Below are 27,288 nucleotides of genomic sequence, written 5' to 3'. Positions count from 1 at the left end.
TATTTTCTCCCATTCTATGAGTTGTCTCTTCACTTTGTTGATTGTGTCCTTTGCTGTGCAGAAGCTTTTTAACTTGATGTGATCCAATTTGTCTGTTTGTGCTTTGGTTGCCTGTGCTTGTGGGGTATTACTCAAGAAATCTTTGCCCAGACCAAGGTCCTGGAGATTTTCCCCAATGTTTTCTTGTAGTAGATTCATAGTTTGAGGTCTTAGATTTAAGTCTTTAATACATTTTGATTTTATATTTGTATATGGTGAGAGATAGGATCTAATTTTGTTTTTCTGCATATGGATATCCAGTTTTCCTAGCACCATTTATTAAAGAGACTGTCTTTTCCTCAGTGTATGTTCTTGGCACCTTTCTCAGTTCTCTGTAGGTATGTGGATTTGTTTCTGGGTTCTCTGTTCTGTTCCATTCGTCTGTGTGTCTGGTTTTTTTTTTCGCCAGTACTTCCTGTTTGGTTACTATAGCTTTGTAGTGTAATTTGAAGTCAGGTAATGTGATTCCTCCAGTTTTGTTCTTTTTGCTTAGTATAGCTTTGGCTATTCTGGGTCTTTTGTGGTTCCATATAAATTTAAGATTTCTTTTTCTGTTTCTGTGAAGAATGTCGTTGGTATTTTGATAGGCATTACATTGAATCTGTAGATTGTTTTGGGTAGTAGGGACATTTTAACAATATTGAGTCTTCCAAGCCATGAACATAGAATATTTTTCCATTTTTTGATGTCCTTTTCAGTTTCTTTCTTCAGTGTTTTATAGTTTTCACCATAGAGAGAGTTCACTTCTTTGGTTAATTCCTGGGTATTTAATTTTGCGTGTGGCTATTGTAAATGGGATTACTTTTAAAATTTCTTTTTCGCCTTGTTCACTGTTGGCATATAGAAATGCTCCTGATTTTGGTATGTTGATTTTGTATCCTGCAACTTTACTGAATTTGTTTATCAGTTCTAATAGTTTTGTGGTGGAGTCTTTAGGTTTCTCCCAATATAAGATTGTATCATCTGCTAACAAGGATAATTTAATTTCTTCCTTTCCAGTTGGAGACCCTTTATATCTTTCTCTTTTCTGATTGCTCTAGCTAGGACTTCCAGTGGTATGTTGATCAACAGTGATGACAGTGGGCAACCTTGTCATGTTCCAGAGCTTATAGGAAAGACTTTCCGTGTTTTCCCATTCAGTATTATACTAGCTGTGGGTTTGTCATATATGGCTTTTATTATGTTGAAGTATATTCCTTCTATTCCCAGTTTTTTGAGGGTTTTTATCATGAAAGGATGTTGAATTTTATCAGATGGTTCTTCAGCATCAATTGAAATGATCATATGGTTTTTATTGCTCATTTTGTTGATAGGATATATCACATTGATTGATTTGTGTATGTTGAACCATCCTTGGCATCCCAGGGATAAATCCCACTTGGTCATGATGAGTGATCTGTCTGATGTATTGTTGAATTCAGTTTTCTAGCATTTTGTTGAGGATTTTTGCATCAATATTCATTAGAGATATTAGTGTGTAATTTTCTTTTTCCTTGATGTGTCTTTCTCTGGTTTTGGTATCAAGGTAATACTGGCCTCGTAGAATGAGTTTGGAAGTATTCCCTCCTCTATTTTTCAGAACAGTTTGAGTAGGATTGATATTAATTCTTCTTTAAATGTTTGGTAGAATTCAACAGTTAAGCTATAGGGTCCTGGGCGTTTTTTTAGTGGGAGACTTTTTATTACAGGTTTGATCTCGTGATTTGATATTGGTCTGTTCAAGTTTTGAATTTCTTTCCGATTCAATCTTGGTAGTTTGTATGTATCTAGGAATTTGTCCATTTCTTCTACGTTTTTCAATTTATTGGCATATATAATCGCTCATAGTAGCCAGTGATGATCCTTTGAATTTCTGTAGCATCAGTTGTAATATCTCCTTTTTCATTTCTGATTTTATTTGGATTTTTCTCTTTTTTTTCTTAGTCTGGCTAATGGTTTGTCAATTTTGTTTAACTTTTCAAAAAAACCTTTTTGTTTCATTGATCTTTTGTATTTTTTCATTTCAGTTTCATTTATTTCTTCTCTGATCACTATTATTTCTTTTCTTCTACTAATTTTATGTTTGGTTCACTCTTGCTTTTCTAGTTCCTTAAGATGCATCGTTAGATTGTTCTTTTGAAGTTTTTCTTCTTTTTTGATGTAGGCACTTATAGCCATGAACTTCCCTCTTAGATTTTTCAATTTCTTTCTTAATTACTTCATTGACCCACTGGTCATTCAGGAGCATATTGTTTAATTTCCATGTATTTGTATAGTTTCCAAAATTCCTTTTGTTATTAGTTTCTAGTTATATTCTATTGTGATCAGAGAAGATGCATATTATTTCAGTTTTTTGAATGCTTTAAGGCTTGTTTTGTGACCTAACATATGGTGCATCCTTGGGAAAGATTTATGTGTTGAGGAAAAGAATGTATATTTTGCAGCTCTTGGATAAGATGTTCTGTAAATATCTGTTAGATTCATTTTTGTCTATAGTGCAGAGTAAGTCTGGTGTTTCTTGATTTTCTGTTTGGAAGATCTGTCTAATGCTGAAAGTAGGGTGTTGAAGTCTCTAACTGTTATTGCATTCGGGCCTGTCTCTCTCTTTAGCTCTAATCATATTCACTTTATATATCTGGGTGCTCCAGTGTAGGGTACCTATATATTTAAAATTGTTATATCCTCTTGCTGAATTGACTCCTTTATCATATAGTGACCTTCTTTGTCTCTTCTTACAGTTTTTGTCTTGAAGTCTATTTTGTTTGGTATTAGTATAGCAACTCCTGCTCTTTTTTCATTTCCATTGGGATGGAATGTCATTTTCCATACCTTTGTTTTCAGCTGATACATGTTTTTATGGGTAAAGTGTGGTTTTTTTTGTGGGCAACAAATCAGTGGGTTTTTTTTTTCATCCATTCAGCCACTCTGTGTTTTTCTGATTGGAGAGTTTAGTCCATTTATGTTAAATGTTATTTGATAATTAAGGACTTATTCCTGCTATTTTGTTATTTGTTTCCTAGTTATTTTATGGTTTTCTCTTCCTTCTTTCTTTCCTTCCTGTCTTCTTCTAGTGAAGGGATTTTCTCTGATAGTATGATTTAGTTTTTTGTTTTTTACTTTTTCTTTATATCTTGTATGTTTTTTGGTTTGAGGTTACCAGACGCTTGCAAATACTATCTTATAATCCATTATTTTAACCTGATAGTAATTTAACACTATTTGCATAAACAAGCAAAAAGAAAACTCATACAAACTCTGTGCTTTAATTTTGTCTCCTCAATTTTTAACCTTTTGTTGTTTCTGTTTATATCTTATTGTACCGTGTCCTGAAAACTTGTTGTAGTTACCATTTTTGATTGGTTCATCTTTTAGTTTTTGTACTCAGGATAAGAATAGTTTATACATCACAGTTACAGTTTTATAATATTCCTTGTTTTTCTGTGTACTTACTATTACCAGTAAGTTTTGTACCTTCAGTAAGTTTTTGTACCTAATTTATTGCTCATTAATGTCATTTTCTTTCTGATTGAAGTATTCCCTTTAGCATCTCTTGTAGGATAGGCCTGGCATTGATGAAATCCCTCAGCTTTTGTTTGGGAAAGTTTATTTCTTCTTCATGTTTGAAGCATATTTTCCCTGGATATACTATTCTTAGGTGAAAGTTATTTTTCTTCAGCACTTTTAAATATGTTAGGAAACCTTACATGTTTCTGCTGAAAAGTCTGCTGCTGCACATATTGGAGCTCCCTTGTATGTTATTTGTTCCCTTTCTCTTGCTGCTTTTAGGATCCTTTCTTCATCCTTGACCTTTGGGAATCTGATTATTAAATGTCCTAGGGTAGGCTTCTTTAAGTTAAATCTGCTGGATGTTCTATAACCTTCTTGTACCTGAATGTTGATATCTTTCTCTAGGTTTGGGAAGTTCTCTGATATTATCCCTTTGAATAAACTTTCTACCCCCATCGATGTCTTTACCTTCTCTTTAATGCCAATAACTCTTAGATTTGCCCTTTTGAGGCTGTTTTCTAGATCTTGTAGGCATGATTCATTCTTTTTTATTCTTTTTTCTTTTGTCTCCTCTGATTGTGTATTTTCAAAGAGCCTGTCTTCAAGCTCATGAATTCTTTCTTCTGCTTATCAGTTCTGCTGGTAAGAGACTCTGATGCATTCTTCAGTATATCAACTGCATTTTTCAACTCTAGAATTTCTGATTGATTCTTTTTAACTGTTTCAATCTCTTTGTTAAATTTATCTGATACAATTCTTAATTCCTTCTCTATGTTATCTTGAATTTCTTTGAGTTTTCTCAAGACAGCTATTTTGAATTCTCTATCTGAAAGGTCACATATTTCTCTTTTTCCAGAATTGGTCCCTGGTGCCTTATTTAGTTTGGTGAGGTCGTATTTTCCTGGATGGTCTTGATGTTTATAGATGTTCATCAGTTTTTGGGCATTGGAGAGTTAGGTATTTATTGTAGTCATCACAGCCTGGGCTTGTTTATGCTTATCTTTCTTGGGAAGGCTTTCTAGTATTCACAGGGACTTGGGCCCCAAGCCCAATAATGCTGTGATTTTTGTAGCCTCATAGAGGTTGATGCTAGTAGATGTTCTTTGGTGTCTGAACATTGAAGAGTTAGGTATTTATTTTAGTCTTCACCCCCTTGGCATAATAGCCATCCTTCTTGGGAAATCTTTCCAGATGTTTGAAAGAACATGGGTGTTATAATCTAAGCTGTATTTGCTTTAGGGGGCACCCCAAGCCCAGTAACACTGTGGTTCTTGCAGACTCATAGAGGTGCTGCCTTGATGGTCTTGAAACAGATCTAGGATAATTTTCTGGGTTACCAGGCAGAGACTCTTGTTCTCTTTCCTTACTTTCTTCCAAACATACAGAGCCTCTCCTCTGTTTTGAGCTAGATAAAGCTGAGGATGGTGACATAAGCACCCCTGTGGCCACCAGTACTATATGCTAGGTCAGACTTAAAGCCAGCACAGCACTGGGTCTTGCATAAGGCCTGCTGTAACCGCTTCTTGGCTATTACCATATTTGCTCAAGGCCCTGGGGCTCCACAGTCAGCAGGTAGCAAAGCCAAACAGGCCTGTGCCCTTCCCTTAAGGGTGGCGAGGTCCCCCAGGCCCCGGATGAGTCAAGTTCTGTCTGGGAGCCCTGGGAGTCAGGGACTAGAATCAGAAACCTTGGAAGTCTACCTAGTGTTCTGTTGTATTATAGCTGAGCTGGCATTCAAACCACAACGTGCAATCCTTCCCACTCTTCCCTCCCGTTTCCAAAGGCAGAGGAGCCTCAACCTGTAGCCACCACCACCCCAGGCCAGAAAGAGTACTGCCAGAGTACCCCCATAGTCCCTTAAGGCCCAAGGTCTCTTAAGTCAGCATTCACAAAAAGCTATCGGGGGTACCCTGGCAGTACTTTTCATGAATGCTGCTTGGCCTGGGACTCACCCTTCAGGGCAGTGGGCTCCCCTCTGGCCCAGGACATGTCCAGAAATGCTGTCCAAGAGCCAAGTTCTGGAATTGAGGACGCTAAGAACCCACTTGGTACTCTACCTTGCTGTGGGTGTACTGGTACCTAGGGTGCAAGACAAAGCCCCCTTTACTTTCCCCTCTGCTGTTCTCAAGCAGGAGTTTTGCCCCATATCCACCACAGCTGGGAATGTGCTGAGTCTCACCTGAAACCAACAAGTCTCAGTGGTTCACCCAAGGCCCTCAATGTAGTACCTGGGTATTGCTGCTGGTTATTCAGGGCCCAAGGGCTCTTCAGTTAGCAGATGATGAATGCTGCCACGCCTTGGCCCTTTCCTTCAAGGCAGCAAGTTCCTTTCTGGACGAGGGTGTGTCTAGGAATGTCATCTGGGAGTAGTTAGGTCCTGGAATGGGGGCCTCATGGCTCTGACTGGTGCCCTATCCTGCTGTGACTGAGCTGGTATCCAAGATGCAAGACAAAGTCCTCCCCACTCTTCCCTCTCCTCTTCTTAAGTGGAAGAGAGGGGTCTCTTTTGGAGCCACCAGCTGTGCAACCTGGGGTTAGGAGAGAGGTAATGTCAGCACTCCCTTGGCTGCCCCAGGTGTTGTCTCAGTATGTTGCATGCTCCCTCAGTCCATGTCTCTAGGCCTAATTCAGCCGTAGGACTTGTCAAAGAGTTGCAGTCCTTATGGCCTAGACTGTCTTTCAGGTTTACTTGGAGACACACAGTGCTGTAGCCCTCGGTGGCGAGGTTTTCCAGAGACTCAAGTTCAGACCTCTGGGATTTCTTTCTGGCTAGGGCTGGTTTAAATGCTCTGCCTGTGGGTGGGCATCAGCTGAGTTTGTTCTGGTTTTCCTTTTTGCTTTAACAGGACAGCACGTAGTTCAATGCCTCACAATTGCAGTATTCTCCCTTCCCCAGTGCCCAGAGATACCCTCCATACCATGCACTGCTGCTGGAAGAGGAGCCTCACCACTCTGAGGAAAAGGGTGGCGTTGGTGATTCAGGACTGTTTCTTTTATAATCTCTTCTGTGCCTCTTTCAGTGATATGAAGTTCAAACCAAGTCCTATGAGTGCTCGCCTGATTTTTGGTTCTTATGAAGGTGATTTTTTCTGTGTAGATAGTTGTTAACTTTTTTGTCCTTGAGGGGACGATTGGTGGAGCTTTCTATTGCACCATCTTGCTCTGCCTCTGAGATTGCTTTTTCTCTTTCTCTTTTAAAGAATCTGTTTTAACTGTCTGGACATGTAGATGTTTTTCATATTCTGAAGAAAAAGAAAATTTATTCAAGATGTGGTTTGTTTTTTCTTTACTGATTTGTTATGCTACTAATGAACCCTTTGATTCTAAAATTTTACATCTGTTTTACTTAGAGAATATTTGTCTGCTATTTATTTTCTCCTTTTTCTGTCTGCCAGTTCTCTCTTGGCCTTCCTATTATGTGTATATTATATTTCTTGGGTCCATCCTCTGTGTCTGCCTCTGCCTTCTCCCCTGTCAGATTGACCTCTCTAACCTTTCCTGTCATTTTTAGGATATGTTTTTGAGCTGGCATTTTAAGTCAGTTTAGAATTTTTGACATTATCCGTTCTTTTCTCATTATATTTTAAAATTTGGTAATTATGTCTTTATCTGAAAGTTTTCTTTGCTATTCCAAAGTCATTCTTTTTTCAAAAAATGCCATGTCCCCTCACATCTCACTAGGAATATGAATTAGACGTATTTCCCATGGTTTTTCTCTTTTATGTCCAACTTTTTCCCCAGATAATTTATTCATACTTCTCCAGTAGATCCTCTTCTTTTGAACTGTGGAATGTTTTTATACGCCCTGTTATTGTTTTCCCCCTTAAGTCATCCTCAGAAAGCATTAGAGTTATCTATCTTGATTTTTTCCGAATTTCTATTTGAAATTGGTTCTGTTATAGACTGTAAATTCATAGGATCAATAATTTCAGGCTCCATTGTGAGATGAAGAGAGTAGTATTCATATTAATAAATTAAGTATTAGAAGACAAAGTGTCTATTTAGAATAGAATGGGACAGATAGCTCAGGGTAAGGAGCCTGAGAGCACCCTTCCTTCTGTCTTTAATTGGTATGTCTTCATTATGTTCTTTGCTGTTTTTCTGTTTTTTTCCTTTATTTTTCTCTTTTGGTTTTAAGTATTCTTTGGGAATAGGTACTATATTCTGCTGTTTGGTATGTTGTCCTCAGGGTACTTCCCTGAAGATTATTAGAAAGACCAATATATTGGAGCCAAGGGCTTGTCTGATACTTAAGTAGTAGGTAAAATTAGGTCCACTTTTGATTAAGTAGTAAATTCATCCACTTATTTCTTAGGTTGTAACTAGATTGGTAGATGATTGTTTCCTAAAATGTTATCTTATGTGAACCATACCCCTGCAGAAATTTGTTGAAATTTCCGTTATGTGGCTAGTACTTTATCTGAAATAGAAAATATCCTGGATTATGCCATAGCAGAATAGTGATAACAGAAGAAAGAGCCAGAAGTTGAAGACAGATCATTAGAAATTATTCAGTTTGTGGCCAGACACGGTGGCTCATGCCTGTAATCCCAACACTTCAGGAGGCTGAGGATTATGTGAGTCTCGAGGAGTTCCGAGACCAGCCTGGGCAACAAAGTGAGACCCTGTCTCTACAGAAATACCAAAAAATTAGCCAGGTGTGGTGGAGGGTGCCTGTGGTGTCAGCTACACAGGAAGCTGAGGCAGAAACACCACTTGCGCCCAAGAGGTTGAGGCTGCAGTGAGCCAGCATGGCACCATTGCAGTCTAGCCTGTGCGACACAGCAAGACTCTGTCTCAAAAAAAAAAAAAAAAAAAAAAATCATTCTGAAGAACAGAGATTGAAAAGAAATGAACAGAGCCTTGGAGTTTTGTTGGTTCATTCCAAAGATCTAACGTATGCCTCATTAGAACACCAGGAGAGGAGAAAGAGATTGGAGTAGGAAAGAATATTTGAAGAAATAATGGTGGAAAACTTCTGAAATTTGATGAAAGATACAATTTTTATTTTTATTTTTGAAACGGAGTCTCGCTTGGCTCACTGCAACCTCCGCCTCCGGGGTTCAAGCTGCTGCTTTAGTCTTCTGAGTAGCTGGGATTACAAGCACCTTCCCCGCCCACCACGCCCAGCTAATTTTTGTTCTTTTAGTGGAAACGAGGTTTTGCCCTGTTGGTCAGGCTGGTCTCGAACTCCTGACCTCAGGTAATCCGCCCTCCTCAGCCTCCCAAAGTGCTGGAATTACAGACGTGAGCCACTGTGCCCGGCCAAGATACAAATTTATATGTGAAAGAAGCTCAGTGAATGCCAGTTAGGAGAAACTGAAAGAAAACCATACATAAACACAGTAATTAAACAGTTGAAAACCAAAAATAAAGTCTTAAAAGTAGCTGGAAAAAATGATACATACAGGGCAACAATAATTTGAATAAGTGCAGATTTCTCATCAGAAGTCATGGCAACCAGAAGACAGTGGAACAACATGTTTCAAGTACTGAAAGAAAACTGTTAACCCAGAACTCTATATCCATTGAAAATATCCTTCAAGAATGAAGATGAAATAAAGACCAAGAGTATCCATTTCTAACATGTTTGCTTTAATGAAATGTTAATGGACGTTCTGTAGGCTGAAGGGAAATAATACTAGATGAATATTTAGGGGGACCAATCCAAATGATAAATACATATAAAGGACTAATTTTATTCCTGAGTTATCCCACTATCTGAGAGGTTTTTTATATGGGTATAAATATAATATATATGATGGCTAAACATAAAAGCTAGTGGGGAGGTGGAAATAAAAGGGCCTATGTGGTTGCAGTGTTTCTGCATTTTTCTTTGTGTTTCTTTTTTTTTGGGGGACGGAGTCTTGCTCTGTTGCCCAGGCTGGAGTGCAGTGGCATGATCTCGGCTCACTGCAACCTCCACCTCCTGGGTTCAAGTGATTCTTCTGCCTCAGCCTCCCAAGTAGCTGGGACTACTACAGGTGTGCACCACCACACCTGGCTAATTTTTGTGTTTTTAGTAGAGATGGGGTTTCACCATATTGGCCAGGCTGGTCTCGGACTCCTGACCTTGTGATCTGCCTGCCTCAGCCTCCCAAAGTGCTGGGATTACAGGCGTGAGCCACCATGCCCTACCAGTTTCTGCATTTTTCTTGCTGGTACAGTGTTAACTCTAAGAAGACTGTGTAAGGTTTGCTATATCTATATCTATGTATTTATATATCTGTTTATCTACCTATGTATCTGATAATCCGATAAGTTAAAGATACGCTGTTTGAGCACAAAGGAGATTCATTTAAACTGCTATTGCTATAGATTACACCTATGACGCATTTTTATGAGGAACCAGTAAATTATATAAAAAGATATAGGCAGAAAGTTAATATCAAATAGGAAATACTAAAAATTTTCTAAGGAAAAGAGGAAAGAGCAAGTAGGAGAACAGAAAACACAGGGAATAAACAGAAAACAGATACTAAAATGGTAGACCTGAATCTAACCATGTTAATAATTCTATTACATGTAAGTGGTCTGATGTTACCAATTAAAAGAGATCTTCATATTGGATAAAAATATGAAGATATAACTGTGATCTTTGTGAGAAACCCACTTTTAATATAATGACATAAGTTATAAGGAAGGAAAAATGCATACCATACAAACACTAACCAAAAAAAGCTCAAATCTATTAATATCAGAGAGGTAAACTTTTGAACAAATAGTATGATTAGGATAAAGAACATAACAATAAGAGTCATTTTCCTAAAAAGACATAATAATCTTAAATGTGTCTAACAACAGAGCTTCAAATGTGGAGTTAAAAAAAAAAACCTGTTAGAACTGAAAAGAAAGATGGACAAATTCACAATTATAGTTAGAGATGTAAGTGCTTTTCTCTTAAAAATCAGTAGAATAGGGAGATAGAAAACCAATAAGGAAATTTAAGACTAGAATAATATCAACTTATATGACCTAATTGACATTTATAGAGCACTCTACCCAACAGTAGCGAAATATACATTCTTTTTATATGTTAGATAGACTACATTTTGGGCAATAAAACACAATCTTAACAAACTTAAAAGAATTAAAAGTATGCAAAGTATGTTATCTGACCATATAGAATTAAACTAAACACAGTCATTGGAAGAGATCAAAACATTTTTTAAATATTTGAAAATTAGAAATGATGAAATGATTCATGAGTCAAAAGTAAAAGTCACAAGGAAATTAGGATGAAATTGAAAAACCACATATCAAAGTTTGGAGGATTTAGGTAAAACAGTACTTACAAGGAAATTTATAGTAATAAAAGCTTATGTTTGAAAAGAAATATTTCCAATCAGTACTCTGAGCATCTACCTTAACAGCAGAAATAGAAGAGCAAATTAAACTCAAATTGAAACTAAAGAAAGAAATAATAAGGTAGAGTAGAAATCAATGAGATTGACTAGAGAAAAACAGTAGAGTAAAATCAGTGAAATGAAAAACTAGTCCTTGGAAAAGATTGATAAAATTGATAAATCTATAGACAGAGTGACCAAGAAAAAATAGAGGACAAATTATCAATATCAGAAATGCAAGACTCTGTTGACATTTAAGGGACAATTAGGGAATATTTCAGGCATCATTAGCCCCATAAATTTGACTACTTTGTTGAAATGAGCAAAGTCCTTGAAAGATAAGCTATGACGTTTACTCCAGAAGAACTAGATTATCTGAATAGTCCTATATCTAATAAAGTAATTGAAGTTTTCATTAAAAAAATTTCAACAGGGAACATTCAGTTCTACATAAGCTCTTCCAGAATATAGAATATGAGAAAATACTTCTAAATTCAATTTATGAGTTCAGTGCTATCCTGGTCTGAAAACTAGACAAAGACATTATGAAAAAATTAAGTTATGTCCATCTCCCTCATGAACGTAGAGGATTGGATGGAGAGTGTATCAATCAAATTTCCCAAAATACAGTGCTGTTAGGCTATACCCATTGTAAGTGAAACATTGATGTTGGGGCTGAGGCCACCAAAGGTTGAAGAATGAAAAACAAGTAAAAGTCAAATGTGTGAAGTTAGAGAACAGGTATCAGAAACTAATCACTCTTTTAATTAGATGCCTGCAACCAGTGAATGTTCTTTGGGGACTCTGGAATTCCATCTCTACCTTGGGTAGAAGCTATCTAAGAGCTTAGCAGAGGGCATGATTGGAACCTAGGAGAGTTTAGAGCTACAAATGACCTTGTGTTATCTCCTCAACTTTGCCCAGCTGCTCCCTAAACATGACTTTCACCTTTTACCTGAAAACTTGTCTTCCTTTCTCACCTTTTATCTAGAGAGTCACCTTCAAAGGGCAGAATCGCTGGTACTGCAGCTTTTTCAAATATCAGGAACTTCAACCAAGTAAAATAAAAAAAGGACATATTTTCCTGTGCTTTCCACCTGTGAACCTTACTTTTCCTGCAGGGCCCAAATTTGACTCCCCTCAATTCCTATGCTCCTTGTTCTGGGTAAAAGAGTACAAGGGGGCCGGGCGCGGTGGCTCAAGCCTGTAATCCCAGCACTTTGGGAGGCCGAGACGGGCGGATCACGAGGTCAGGAGATCGAGACCATCCTGGCTAACACGGTGAAACCCCGTCTCTACTAAAAAGTACAAAAAACTAGCCGGGCGAGGTGGCGAGCGCCTGTAGTCCCAGCTACTCGGGAGGCTGAGCCAGGAGAATGGCGTAAACCCGGGAGGCGGAGCTTGCAGTGAGCAGAGATCCGGCCACCGCACCCCAGCCTGGGTGACAGAGCGAGACTCCGTCTCAAAAAAAAAAAAAAAAAAAAAGAGTACAAGGGGACCAGGAACAGGGTTTTCACCTGAAGCAGAAGGGGGAAGGGTGGGAGAAGTATGTTATCTGAGTGGATAGGGAGGAATACTGAGAAGGACTGAGCTTCAAGGAGTCTTAGAGCTTCTTTGCTGAGCTTCAAGGAGTCTTAAAGCTTCTTTGCTGGTTTCTTCCTTTCTCCATGTTGGGAAGAGGGCTTGTGGGAAAAGGGCTTGTGGGGTGCCTGTATAAACTGGCCATAAAAATATGGGACAATAAGTTGTGGAAAACCACAAGAGGCCTCTGAGGAGGAAAGTCTCCTAATTGCCATCATGTTCCCATGCTCAGAGTGAGACCTGCTTTCTTATCTGTAAACACTGTGTTCAAGGAGAAAGACACTCCTTTGAAACACTGGAATGTGAACAGACGTGCAGACTCCTAGTTAAGCCCGCTCCCACTAGCTACTCTCCGATAAGTTAAAGATATGTTCTTTGAGCACAAAGGAGGTTCATTTAAACCACTATTGCTATAGATTACACCTATGACGCATTGCCTCCCTTTCACTGTTTCTCCCTGAACATCTGCTTCTCAGATCTAAGTGACTGTACTCAACAGTGTGTAGACCAGAGCTCTGAGTCTTTTGCAGCCTCCAAAAGTACAAGTGGCCCCCTGGCTCCTGACCTTTACTCTTTACTTGTCTCTTCTCAATCCTTTGTCTCCACCGTACTTTAGGTGCCCTGTGGGTGGTGTTGAGACTGGTTCCCAACACTCCACAATTTCTACATTTTTTTTTTTTTTTTGAGACATTGTCTCGCTCTGTCGCCAGGCTGGAATGCAGTGGTGCGATCTTGGTTCACTATAACCTTTTCCTCCTGGGTTCAAGCGATTCTTGTGCCTCAACCTCCTGAGTAGCGGGGATTACAGGCACGCACCACCACACCCAGCTAATTTTTGTATTTTTAGTAGAGATGGGGTTTCACCATGTTGGCCAGGATGGTCTCCATCTCCTGACCTTGTGATCTGCCCACCTTGGCCTCCCAAAGTGCTGGGATGACAGGCGTGAGCCACCACGCTTGGCCACAATTTCTACTTTTAGGATTGTACTATGTCTTGTCCCTCAGTCTACTTCCCTGTCTGTCTGTCCTCCTGTAGTGATCTCATCCCTTTCCAAATGCATATTGCTAACCAGTGCTATCTCTTGTATTCTGTAGCCTTTATTCCCATATATTCAGCTGGCTTCTCAGCATATCTGAAACCAAACTCTGGATTGCTCATCTCCCCAAATACCTGCTTCTTCCCTAGTCTTTCTCATCATGGTTAATGGCAATTCCATTTCTCCTGTTCGTCATTTGTAGTCCTTTTTTTTTTTTTTTTTTATTTTTTTTTTATTTTTTTGAGATGGAGTCTCATTCTGTTGCCCAGGCTGGAGTGCAGTGGCGTGATCTCGGCTCACTGCAACCTCTGGCTCCCAGGTTCAAGTGATTCTCCTGCCTCAGCCTCCCAAGTAACTGGGATTACAGGTGTCTGCCACCATGCCTGGCTAATTTTGTGTTTGCGTGTGTATGTGTGTGTTTTTAGTAGAAACGGGGTTTCACCATGTTGGCCAGGCTGGTCACAAACTCCTGGCCTCACGTAATCTGCCTGCCTCGGCCTCCCAAAGTGCTGGAATTACAGGCAGTTGTTCTTCTTAATTCATGTCCCTTCTTTCTTATATCATATATAATCTATTTTCAGAATAAATCCCAAATCTAGCCCATTCTCACTATGGTCACTATCTTTGCTCTGTATAATTGCAGTAGCCTTCTGTTTTCCATGCTATCATATCTTCTGGTCTATTTTTCACATCGCAGCCAGAAAGATCCTTTTAAAATATGAGTCATTGCTAAATATTTAATGATGTCTTTCCTCTGCTCACAACTCTCCATTGGTCTCCTGCTTCACTCATAGTAAAAGGCAATTCGTTTTACAATAGTTTATACATTTCTGACCTTATCTCTCATCATTCTTCCCCACACTTACTCCAGTCTGACTCTCCTGGCCTCCTATTCCTGGCACATGCCATGCCTAAACCATTGTTTCCCTAGCTAGTCACATGGATCCCCTTCTCTCTTCCTTTGCATCCCTGCCTAAAGGAAGGCCTTTTCTGACCACCTTATATAAAAGAGCAACTCTCACCTCCACCTCAGCACTTCTCATCCCCCGATACTGCTTTATTTTTCTCCACAGTAGTCTGTTGCCACCTCACTATTATTGTTTATTGACCTTCGCCCCATTAGAATGTAACCACCACATGGGCAAGGACTTTGTATTGGTTATGGTTGGATCCCTAAGACCTAGGATAGTCCCTGCTAGAAAGTATCCTCTCAGCACATATTTGTTGAGTGAATTTGATTGTGGTGTTTTTTTCCTTCCTCATATTTGAATAACATTCTGCAGAATAAAGTTAGATAGTCATGGAGTAGGATACCATAGGACAGGATGTCTGACTTTAGGTAATCATTGAATGAATGAATGAATTAATTAATTAATGGCAGGGGTCCTACAGAACATTAATCCCTCTCTTATTTCAAAGATGAGAAAATGGAGAGAGGTGTACAAATCATAGAAAGATGTCTTAGCTTCAGTATTTTGTAAACCCTCCAAAATGCTCAGCAGGTTTCACAAAATACTCAAATCAAAAGAGTGTCACAGGTAAGGAAATAGAATATAAAAAGACTAGCTTGTATTCAAGAATATTTTAAGGCTATCATATAGAAAGGGCATATAAGAAATTGCTAACGGGGATTATAATGCTAAAAATATCACATAATATTTATATAACATGTGTTGTAAATTAATAAAGCCAATATCTTTTTAAAGGTAGTTTGTTAGATATGGTGTGTAATTCATAAGGAATCCCTTTCCCCCAAGTTGCTCTATAGTTTGAACTTTATTTTGTGGTTACCAAAGTCTGGACTTTTAAAAGACATAAAGTTATAATCTGAGAATGAGAAAGACAAAATGGGAATACAGATAGATATAAAACTAAAATAAATAGAAATGTAAGATAGTGCACAGGAAATTCCAAATAATAAGTGTAGATTAAAATATTCTAGAGGAGGCTGCACATGGTGGCTCATGTCTGTAATTCCAGCACTTTGGGAGGCTGAGGGGAGTGGATCACTTGAGGTCAGGAGTTCAAGACCAGCCTGGTCAACATGGCGAAACCCCATCTCTACTAAAAATATGAAAATTAGCCAGTGGTGGCATCAGGTGCCTGTAATCCCAGCTACTTGGAAAACTGAGGCAGGAGAATCGCTTGAATTCAGGAGGCGGAGGTTGCAGTGAGCCAAGATTGTGCCACTGCATTCCAGCCTGGGCGACAGGGTGAGATTCTGTCTTTAAAAAAAAAAAAAAATTCTGAAAGAAATTAGGAATGGATGACACAGTGGGCCAGGTGTCAGGAGATGGCTCTAGCAAGGGAGAAGGAGTAGAATTTGATGATGCTTTAGACAGAAGGGTAGAACTTAGAAAGCTGGGGCCATGATCTGAGCAGAGGCATTGTGGGGCAGCCAGAGAATGTTCTAGTAGTGAGTAAGGTCAATTTAATAGGGCCTTAGGTCAGAGAGCTTAAGAAGGGATGTTAGTGTACATTGTGAAAATATATGAATATTACATAAAATCGTTTGAACTCTAGACAGAAGCTTTTGAAATCTTTTAGGGGGGCTGACATGTACAAAGTAGTGTTTTAAGCATATTAAACTGTCAGTGGTGTACATTATGGATAGAAAGAGGAGACTGAAAAGTTCTCTGTGAGGTGATACTGACCTGTGTTAGGATAATAGCAGTGGAAGGGATTAACATGAGTGTTGTGAGAAGTATTAGCAGGACCTAGTTACTGTGTAGAAGTGAGACGAGACCAGGGTAATTCTGTGGTTTTTAGTGTCTAGGAGAACTATGGAAATAGGAAATTCTCTCATGAATGTCATTTTATCATGAAGGATGAGTTTGGCTTTAGACATAGCAAGTTTGGTATGAGAGCCAGCTAATGATGTCTAGTTAGAGATTTAGAACTCAGGCTGGATTAGGGCTACAGTTTTGGGGAATTTACACTCGCATATAGAGGTGAGAGTTAGTCCTAATGGTGAATGAAATCTTAGGAGTTTCAGAGATTGTAGAACAGTGTAGGCTGAAAAGATGGTGGTGCACAGAACTTTAGTGGGCAGAGGAAGAATGTTTTGTGAAGGAAACTTTGAAAAGCAATGGTTGCAGAAGTAGGGTAACCTATGAAAAGAAAGCCAAGGGTCACATAAATAGTTGATTCAAAGTAACATTCATCCCTCCCTCAACTCCCCCATTGCAAATGCAGTACATCTTTAATGTCAGATCCTGGAAAATAGACAATAGCAAAAATATTTTTAAAAAGCTTTTACCCAGCCTGGGCAACATAGTGGTACCCTGTCTCTACAAAAAAAATTTGAAAATTAGCCAGGCATGATGACACATGCCTGTAGCCTCAGCTACTCAGACGGCTGAGGAGGGGGATCACTTGAACCTGGAAGGTCGAGGCTGCAGTGAGCTGTGATTGAGCCACTGCACTCCAGCCTGGGTGACAGAGTAGGATCTGTCTAAAAAAAAAAAAAAAAAAAAAAATTACTTACAACCCAGTTAGCCAGAGAAAACTATTAAAATATTTAAATACATATCTTAAATTACTAAATATTTCTTCTTTATTGTGTCTATGTATTTGTGTATTTATATTGCTATACAAGAGAGTGTTTATTATTTGCTGTAAATAGTTGAGGTAAGGTGATTCAAAAAGAGTTCAGCTGTTAATTATATAGCTTATTTGTTGACATAATCTTCTAAATATTTAATATATATAGAATTTCCTATATTGTCTGTTTTGTATACTCTTCAGATGATTGCAAAAGGGAAAAATGCATCTGAACTGTTTCCTGCTGTTGTGAAGAATGTGGCCAGTAAAAATATTGAGGTACTGTTTTGATCTATAATTTTTATGATTCCTTTTGTTTTCATGGGACCATACACTTTTCATGTAGTGTAATGCAACATAAGGTACTTAAGTATCACTAGATTTTTGTTATGATTAAAATGTCCTTAATTTTAAATGTAGGTAAGATCGAACAAAAAGTAGACACAATCCTAGCTTTGGAGTTTTGGTAGAGAATATGAAAAGCAAAACAGATTGATTCACCTGACTGAACAATGGTAAGTTGTTGAGTTTTCACCTGTTCCTAGAGGCCCGTTTAGTTTAAATTGTGTTCCAGGGACTGAATTTTAAGATAGCATATGTCCAGTGAAAACGACCTGGTCGGGTATATCCAGACCTTGATGATGTGGGGCTCTTTGGGACTTCTAGGACTGAACCCAAGAATATTTCCCAAGTTTCTTAGACTACTCATGACATGTACTAAGCACTCAGTACATATATGTGGATTTATTGAATGAACATGTCCCAGTAAAATGCTATTTTCTGTAAGCTAGACTGATATAGTCTAGTATTAAGATTACATTCTCCTCTCCACCCTGGTTAATTGATAAATTAATTGAAAAAGCCTGGTTAATTGATAAATTTTTCTCAGTTTAAAGCTTTAAAGCTTTTCCCTCACCATGAAATTAAAAATGTGTTACTGCTGCTATTTGTTTGCCATTTTATTGGCAGATGACGAAGCTCATTAACAAATAACAGAAACATTCTAATCCAGGGAACGTGGTTATGGTAACAGAGAGAGAAAGTGCACAAACATTTTTGCACGGGCAAGTGTGAGAGTGGAAGGAGGATGGGTGTGTGATTTCAGAGGGTTCGCTAATTTTGTAGTTACGATTTTATTTTCTGTGCACAGTATGGTCATTTTTTGCTAGTGAAGTTGTTTCTGTTTTGTTTGATGATTTTAAATATTCAAAGTATTCTTGCCAGCAAAACCAACCAGAGAAAAAGAGAGAAAACATTTTGGAGCTAATGCTTTTAAAATATTACTTTACTAAATGTGATCGATAGTGTTGGTGAGAGAGGGATTTTAAATCTCCCAATCATGATTTTGATTTTTTTTTGCTTTTTTATTGAGACAGGGTCTCATTTTGTCACCCAGGCTGGAGTGCAGTGGTGTGATCTTGGCTCACTACAGCCTCGACCTCCTGGGCTCAAGCGACCCTCCCACCTCAGCCCCTCAAGTAGCTGGGACTACAGGCGTGTACAACCATGCTTGGCTAGTTTTTTATTTTTATTTTTTGTAGAGACAGAGTTTTGCCATGTGGCCTAGGCTAGTCTCTAACTCCTGAGCTCAAGCAATTCACCTGCATCAGCCTCCCAAAGTGCTAGGATTACAGGCGTGACCAACTGTGCCCGGCCTTTTTTTTTTTTTTTTTTGAGGCAGGGTTTCTTTCTTATCTCTCAGGCTGGAATGCAGTGGCATGGTCGTGGCTTACTGTAGCCTTGACCTCTTGGGTTTTAGGTGATCCTCCTTCCTCAGCCTCCCGAGCAGCTGGGACTACCGGTGCATGCCACCACATCCAGCTAATTTTCGCATTTTTAGCAGAGACAAGGCTTCACCATGTTGCCCAGGCTGGTTTCGAACTCCCAGGCTCAAGCAGTCTGCCAACCTTGGCCTCCCAAAGTGCTGGGAGTACAGGCATGAGCCATCGCTCCTGGGCTGATTCTGGAATGTTTTATTTTTCCCCTTAATTTAGTATTTTTTGCTTATTTTTAAAAGTACTCCTATTAGGCATAACTCTTTTTGGGTTTTCCTGATGAATTGACCTTTTTATTATAAAATAAATCCTTTATTTTTGTTAATATGTTTTGTCTTAAAGCATATTTGATTTGTTATTAGTATTGCCACTCCAACCTTCTCATATCATTTTTATTCATTTGCTTTCAGATTCTCTGCCTATATCTAGTGTGCATCTGTTGTTGACAGCATATAGTTGCAGCTTTCCCTACATCCTGTGTGTCAATCTCTTCCTTTTAATCGGAGTGTCTATTTTGTTAACGCTTAATTATTGATCTACTTAGATTTGAGTCTACTATTTTTCTTTTCTCTTTGTCTCTTTTATTTTTTTCTTTTTCCTATTCCTTTTTTGGGTTAACTAGAAACATTTTAAAATTTCATTTTAGTTTTTTTCCAACTTGCATTTCTTGGCATATATGACAGTGGTCCCATATGATTATAACACTGTATTTTTACTGTGCTTTTTCTATGTTTAGATACATAACTACCTACCACTGTGTTATAGTTATCTACAGTATTGAGTACAGTAACATGCTGTACAGATTTGTAGCCTAGGAGCAATAGGCCATGTCAGTAGTCCCCAACCTTTTTGGCACCAGGGACCAGTATTGTGGAAGACAATTTTTCCCTGGACCCTGGGTGGGTAGGATGGCTTCAGGATGATTCAAAAGCATTACATTTATTGTGCACTTTATTTCTATTATTACATTGTAATATATAATGAAATAATTGTATAACTCACCATAATGTAGAATCAGTGGGAGCCCTGAGCTTGTTTTCTTACAACTAGATTGTCCCATCTGGGGTGTGATAGGAGACAGTGACAGATCATCAGGCATTAGATTCTCATAAGGAGCACGCAGCCCAGATCCCTCTTGTGTGCTGTTTACAATAGGGTTCGCAATCCTGTGAGAATCTAATGCTGCTGTTGATCTGACAGCAGGCAGAGCTCAGGGGGTAATGCAAGCAATGAGGAGCAGCTGTAAATACAGATGAAGCTTTGCTTGCTTGTCGACTGCTCACCACCTGCTGTGTGGCCTGGTTCCAACCCCTGGGGTATATCATATATCCTAGGTGTGTAGACCCCTGGTCTTTATCATATATCCTAGGTGTGTAGTAGGCTATACCATGTAGGTTTGTGTAAGTGCACTCTGTGGTGTTTGCACAACAATGAAATTGTCCAACAACGCATTTTTCAGAACATTGTTAAGCAATGCATCACTGAATTGTAGAATTTTAAGGATAGGTATTTTAAACCTACTTTTTTTGTGGAAACAGGGTCTCACTCTGTTGTCCAGGTTGGAGTGCAGTGGCACGATCTTGGCTCACTACAACCTCTGCCTCCCTGGTTCAAGTGATTCTCCTGCCTCAGCCTCCCGAGCAGCTGGGATTACAGGCTTGTGTCACCATGCCCATGTAATTTATTTTTTGTATTTTTAGTAGAGCCAGGGTTTTGTCGTGTTGCCCAGGCTGGTCTGGAACTCCTGAGCTCAAGTGATTTGCCCACCTTGGCCTCCCAAAGTGCTGGGATTACAGGTGTGAGCCACCACATTCAGCCTAAACCTACTTTTAAAAACGATTTCATATTTTAAAGTATGCTTCTTGCTTTTTTTTTTTTTTTTTTGGGACTGTAGTGGCATGAACACAACACACTATAGCCTTCACTTCCTGGGCTCAAGTGATCCTCCTGACTTAGCCTTCTGAGTAGCTGGGACCACAGGTGTGTGCCACTACTCCTGGCTCATTTAAAAAATATTTTGTAGAGATGACGTCTCCATGTTGCCCAGGCTGGTGTTGAACACTTGGGCTCAGGTGATCCTCCTGCCTTGGCCTCCCAAAGTGCTGGGATTATAGGTGTGAGCCACTGTGCCCAGCCCTTAATTTTTTTCATTAAATAGGAAGTGCATTCTATATTTCAGATAGATGAATTTTTCTATCAAAATGAAATAGTTGTTATAAACTCAATTACACTAAATTGGATAAACCAAAATCAAAACACTTGTATTGTTGTGGCCAGTTTATGAATTAAATTAATACTGGATTTAAATGACTTGATAAACCATACTTTCTTTCTAGAACACCAATTAATGGAAGAAATCTGTGTAGATTGTAGATTTCTTGAGTAAAATCAATTTTACTTATGATTAATTTAGTAGATATTTATTAAACATTATGTGCTTATTGCCATATATAATTCTGAATTGATAATTTTAAACTACTCTCCCTTTGATAACCTTATGGCCATGCTATCTGAACTTCTACTTTGATATGTTTGTTAGTTTTATGGCCTATGGTATAAGAAAGTCCAAATATCTGGAAAAAATCAACATTTAACTTAGAAAAATTATGAGGCATAGGTGAAGCTTGTCTTAATGTTATCAGGAATAGAGTCTCTCAGTAGCAATAGGAATAATTGCTAATATTAAAAAACCCTGTCTGACCTAGGTTATTAGTGCTTTACATAGATCCACTCATTTTGCCCTCACAAATAACCCTGTGGGGCTGGTTCTGTCATTACTTGTGTTTTATGTTTGAGGACAAGATGGTAGAGAGGTTAAATTAGCTGATCAAGGTCACACAGCCAGCGTGTGGCAGTCAGAATCCAAAGCTAGGCTGCTTGGCTTCAGAACCCATCTTAGCCCATTCAGCGCCATCTTTCCTGTTTGATGATTCCTTCCTCTCTTTTCTTTCTTAATATTATTGACTCCTTATCAATGTCTGGTATTAGCCATCCTTTGGGAGGTACCTGGTATTGGCATTTTTTTTTTTTTTTTTTATGTTTTAGTTATGGGTAGAAATGACCAAGTCCTTAGAAATTGGTGGTAAATTGGCTAGTTCCCTCAGGACTTCTAGTTCTTGTTGTAAACAGAAAATTCCATACTAATTATTGTTCCTTCAGAACTATTTTACTATTCAAATAGTTATCAGTAGGAGAACTTTTCCATTTGTTCATATTTTCCCTTTACAATTAGATTCTGGTATGCTGACTAATGTTCTGTTACAAAAATGTCAATATAAACATAATTATTGGTCTATTTGTTTTGGATTTCTTTCCTTCTTTAAATACCTTGTTTATTTTATTTTTTTGAAACATGCTTAAGCCTTTAATGTTTTGGGAAAATTGACATAAATTTCTTAAAACTTATGTTCAGAAGTTGAATGTTTCATTCCTCTCAAGTGCAAAATTTCATTTTTACAAGTACATGCTACTTTAGACACACAGGTGAGCTGTACGTCATCTACCATTAAATGTCAAATGATACCAAAAGTGACCTAGTAAGCAATCAGTGGTTATAGTACAAAAATAATCAAAGGTTTAGTCAATAACTCATGAAGTTTGATGTACTAGTATTGATAAGTTAATTAAACAGATCTGTCTGTGTTCTTCCAGCCTACTGGGGCTCTGCTATGATTAGCTTTACAGCAAGGAGTGTTATAACATTGAATGAAAGTAACCGATCAGAGAATGATGTAGTCACGGAGCTTTAACTACTCCCATTTCTGGTCACAGAATGGTTTCAGGGAAGGTAGGCTTTCTTTGCACACCTGCAGCCTGTCAGTGCATAGGCCTCTTGTGGTCAATATTGATTGATTCTTATAACAGAAGTAGAACAAATTTAGTGTTTTGCAACCTTCTGTGATTTAATATTGTTATGCTTTTTGCCATAACAGTCACAGAAATCCTTCTCCAATAGTGAGTAATTATAGCAATGCCTGCTAGCTCAGCTGTGGTTCTGAATGTTTCAGTATTGCCAATATAAACTCTGTGATATATTCTAGAGTTCATAATCCAGTTTTAAAAGCTGGCTGTACTTGGTGAATAAAGGTATTGCTGAGAAATAAATTGTAAGGGGATGAGGGAGAACTGGGCCCATTCTTCCTCAAAACTTTCCAGAGAACTGTAGAGTGAGATCTGAATATAATTAGTAAAGAGAAAGAGTATTTTAAAAGAAAAATTTAAAAAACCAAACCAGCTGTGTTGGTGTGCACCTGGAGTCCCAATTACCAGGGAGGCTGAGGCAGGAGGATCTCTTGAGCCCAGGAGTTCGAGGCCAGCCTGGGCAACAGAGTGAGACCCTATCTCTCTTTAAACACACACCCACACCGCCACCCCCACCCACTGACAAACACACACACACCCCTCCCCACACACCCACATACACCAAAAAAACAACCAAACTAACAAGTTAAAGGCTTTGGAGGGACTCTTTCCAATGCCTGTTGTTTTCCTCATAGTGTGTTGGCATCTTTCTATACTTTGCTGTTCAATGAATTATACCCACTGGTGTGGGAAGTTAGATCCTAGATAGAGTACTCTAATGTCTTAATTTTTTTCAGTCTACAGTTGGTCTGGAATGTGATCCAGCTGATAAGTACTGATCTTTTACTGTATGCCAAGCAATGTGATAGGTCCTTGTAATATGCAGGTGAATAAGGAATGGTTGTTGTACTAAATAGTCTCATGTTCACTCCCAGGCAGATGGGAGAAATTACTTAGTTAAATACATATTATGTGTTGATTTGATATATTGAAAGTGTTGTTAATCAATCAGTCAATCAACTGCTGATACATTGATATATATTTGATATATTGACTGCTGTTAATCAGTCAACCATGTGTTAATTGCTTTCTACCATTGCTGTATTCTTAGGAACTTTAAATCTAGTTGAGGAAAAAGTTATCTATCCTATCCTCAAATAGAGAAGTGCTTCTAAAACTGTGATCTAAGAATTTTAAAAACTTATATTTACACTTAAATATAATCTGAAACATTATAGTTTGAATCATTTGGTTTCCATCTTATAAACTAGTATCATCTATTTTTGGAACCAATTTTTTGTATTCTTGTGTAACATCACTTGGTTCCAAGTCATCATTTAAAGGAACAGTGTTTCACAAATATGTGTATTTTGGGTTTGAAAAATTCTGAAGATTGAGAAGCACTAATTTAAACCAAGAAAGTGTAAAGAGTCTACTTGTGAATATAGATGGAAAGTACATTGATAATAGAGATGGGGATCTATGGAATGAAGTCATTACCACCTTTTACTACAGTTGTAAATTTCTTGTTGGATTTTTTTTATAATAATACTACAATGATGTTGTTTTCAAATGAGAAGATGTGCAATTGGGGTTAAAAAAACAGTGATTTAAAGCATTCTTCTTTTATAAATGTATATATTATAATAAAATATGATTTTTTTCCTGCCTTAAAAGGTAAGAGCCTCTATTAAGGACATTTTATTCTTAAATGGTTTAATTTTCACTAGGTTTTCAGATGCTCTTTGGGGAAGAGTTGTCTCCTCTTTTGTTGGGGTACCTTAATAGAAATACCTGAGGACTGCCGTCATAGGCCACAACATCTGTAGTAGTTAGGAACATGCCCGTTTGCATCCTGATTCTGCCACTTGCTAGCTCTGTGACTTTGGGCAAGTTATATAAACCTCTGAGCCTTACTTTCCTCATCTTTGAGAGGGGGATAATTGTACCTAGGATAGGTATGAGAATTAAACGAGTAATGTAATGTAGATGTAGGGCCTCACATTTAAATTCTGGCTGGAAAGTTACAGCAGATTGAGGTGAAGAACAAAAGCTATCGCAGGCAGTTTTCCTTTCATATTCTGTATTTCCTAATTAATGTTAATACTAGCCAGAATGACAAGGATACTTTTAGAAAAGAAAGGCTACGCTGGGCACGGTGGCTCACGCCTGTAATCCCAGCACTTTGGGAGGCCGAGGTGGGTGGATCATCTGAGGTCAGGAGTTAAAGACCAGCCTGACCAATATGTTGAAACCCCATCTCTACTAAAAATACAAAAATTAGCCGGGCGTGGTGGCATGCGCCTGTAATCCCAGCTACTCGGGAGACTGAGACAGGACAATCGCTTGAACCCAGGAGGCGGAGGTTGCGGTGAGCTGAGATCACACCATTGCACTCCAGCCTGGGCAACAAGAGCAAAACGCCGTCTCAAAAAGAAAAGAAAAAGAAAAAGAAAAAAAAAAACGAAGGCTGAGGAACTTTCCCAGGTGAAAGAAGACTGAGGAGACATGAAAACTTAAATATGATGCATGATCCCAGATCAGGAAAAATACTATAAATATAGGATGTTATTGAGAAATTCTAAATAGGGATTATTTATTAGATAATAGGATTGCATTGATGTTACATTTCCTGAATTTTGTAATTGTAATGTTAGCAATTGAAAAACATAGATGAAAGCTGCTGGGTGTGGTGGCTCACGCCAGTAATCCCAGCACTTTGGGAGGCCAAGGCGGGTGGATCACTTGAGATCAGGAGTTCATGAGCAGTCTGACCAGCATGGCAAAACCCCGTCTCTACTAAAAATACAAAAATTAGCTGGGTGTGGTGGCGTGCACCTGTGGTCCCAGCTACTCGGGAGGCTGAGGCAGGAAAATCGTTTGAACCCAGGAGGCAGAGGATGCAGTGAGCTGAGATCGTGCCACTGCACTCCAGCCTAGGAGACAGAACAAGACTCTGTCTGAAAAAAAAAAAAGAAGACAGAATAAAACATAAATGAAGGCTATATGAGGCCTCAGTGAACTAGTCTTGGAACTTTTCAGTAGGTTGTTTTGAAGGATGATATCTGAAACAAGACTATTGCTTACTATAGCAAGGGACAACTATGCTTTTTAGGCACAGTTTCTCTGGACATAGAGATGGCTGATATTATTGTGGATTATTGGGAAGGACAGTCTTCAGGGATTCATGGACTTTCAGGGTCCTAAGTGGTTTGATATCATCTGTAGATGTGTGGTCATGTGGGTGAGACTGCTCTTGATTGATTGGCACTCAGAGGTGGGTGTATGGGAGTGCAGTTGTTCCTGACTGGCTAACTTTCACAAGCAAGAGGCTGTCACAGATTGGTTGACTTGAGAAAACTTGTTCATTCAGGTGCCTTTTTATTGCTCTGTTGAACAGGTTTAAAACAGTTGTGGCTACATGTTGCCAAGGCTACAGAAAAATGCGTCTCTCTGAGGAATGTGGGAACTTAAAAATATTACCAATTTGAAATTTTTTTATAATTAAAGAATTTAAAGTATTATAAGAATCACAGCACTATTATTTTGTTTTGAAGGCCATCTGGAAAGATGAGATTCACCCCTGTTGTGAAATACCTATATTGTTTTATCTGAACCCAAAGTAATTAATATTCCTTTTAAGATAGTATGGAAAGATGTAAAGAGTGAAAGTCACTGGTTAATACCATCGCACAGAGGTAGTGACTATTAACATTTTATTGTATAGATTTCTGAATTTTGTGCTTACTTGGCTTGAATCTTAGCTCTTCTATTTAATAGATACAGTACTTTGGTCAACTTGCTTACCCTGTCTGTGTTTCATTTTCTTATCTGTAAAGTAAGAATAAATACTTGTTTGTTGAGTTGTGAGGATAAAATGAGTTAATTTAAGTAAGACATTTAGAACAGTGTCTGACATGTAGTTAATGGTACATATAAGGATTTGCTATTATTACTATATTATGTCCATTCTAAGACATATGTTTGCTATTTTAAAGTTTCTGCAGTTGGGATTTAACTTAACAACTGTGGTGATTATGATAGGTGGTGTTTTCTGTTCGTTTGTTGTTGTTCTTTCCTTTATGTTGTAAAACATAATGGTATGTTTTACAACTGGTGGTCTATCTTAGACTGCATAAAATACAGTATGTGGGCATCTATTTTTTTTAATACAGAAGTGAGATCATACAATGCATACTGTTTTACACCTTTAAAAAACTTTAGGCCAGGTGCGGTGGCTCACACCTATAATCCCAGCACTTTGGGAGGCTGAGGCAGGTGGATCACCTGAGGTCAGGAGTTCAAGACCAGCCTGGCCAAATTGTTGAAACCCCATCTCTACTAAGAATACAAAAGTTAGCTGGGCGTGTTGGTGCGTGCCTGTAATCCCAGCTACTCGGGAAGCTGAGGCAGGAGAATTGCGAATTGCTTGAACCTGGGAGGCGGAGGTTGCGGTGAGCCCTGAGATTGCGCCACTGTACTCCAGCCTTGGTGACAGAGCAAGACTCTGTCTTTAAAAAAAAAAAAAGCCTTTTTCAAGGACGTATTTTCCTTTCTTTCCTTTTCTTTTTTTCAGATGGTGCCTTGCTTTGTCACCCAGGCTGGGGTGCAGTGGCGTGATCTTGGCTTGCTGCAACCTCCGCCTCCCGGGTTCCAATGATTCTCCTGCCTCGGCCTTCC

The 27,288-nt window shown here is 38.6% G+C and overlaps 1 protein-coding gene across 5 annotated transcripts in view; it reads left to right on the top strand.

The window, feature by feature from the left end:
- AP3B1 (adaptor related protein complex 3 subunit beta 1) overlaps nucleotides 1–27,288 on the top strand; it is a 297,879-nt gene that overhangs the window by 38,718 nt on the left and 231,873 nt on the right. For all 5 annotated transcript variants that reach the window (XM_073993667.1, XM_045393910.2, XM_045393911.3 and 2 more), the window contains exon 3: nucleotides 17,237–17,311. Coding sequence is in view for 4 of the 5 variants with exons in the window: in XM_045393910.2 (XP_045249845.2) it covers nucleotides 17,237–17,311 (75 nt within the window). In the remaining variant the exon portion in view is untranslated. The remainder of the gene's footprint in view (nucleotides 1–17,236; nucleotides 17,312–27,288) is intronic.

Source organism: Macaca fascicularis, chromosome 6, assembly GCF_037993035.2.
Source record: "Macaca fascicularis isolate 582-1 chromosome 6, T2T-MFA8v1.1".
In the NCBI taxonomy this organism is placed as follows: domain Eukaryota; kingdom Metazoa; phylum Chordata; class Mammalia; order Primates; family Cercopithecidae; genus Macaca; species Macaca fascicularis.
Note: the sequence above shows the minus strand (reverse complement) of the source record. Positions and strands in the feature narration are given on the sequence as shown.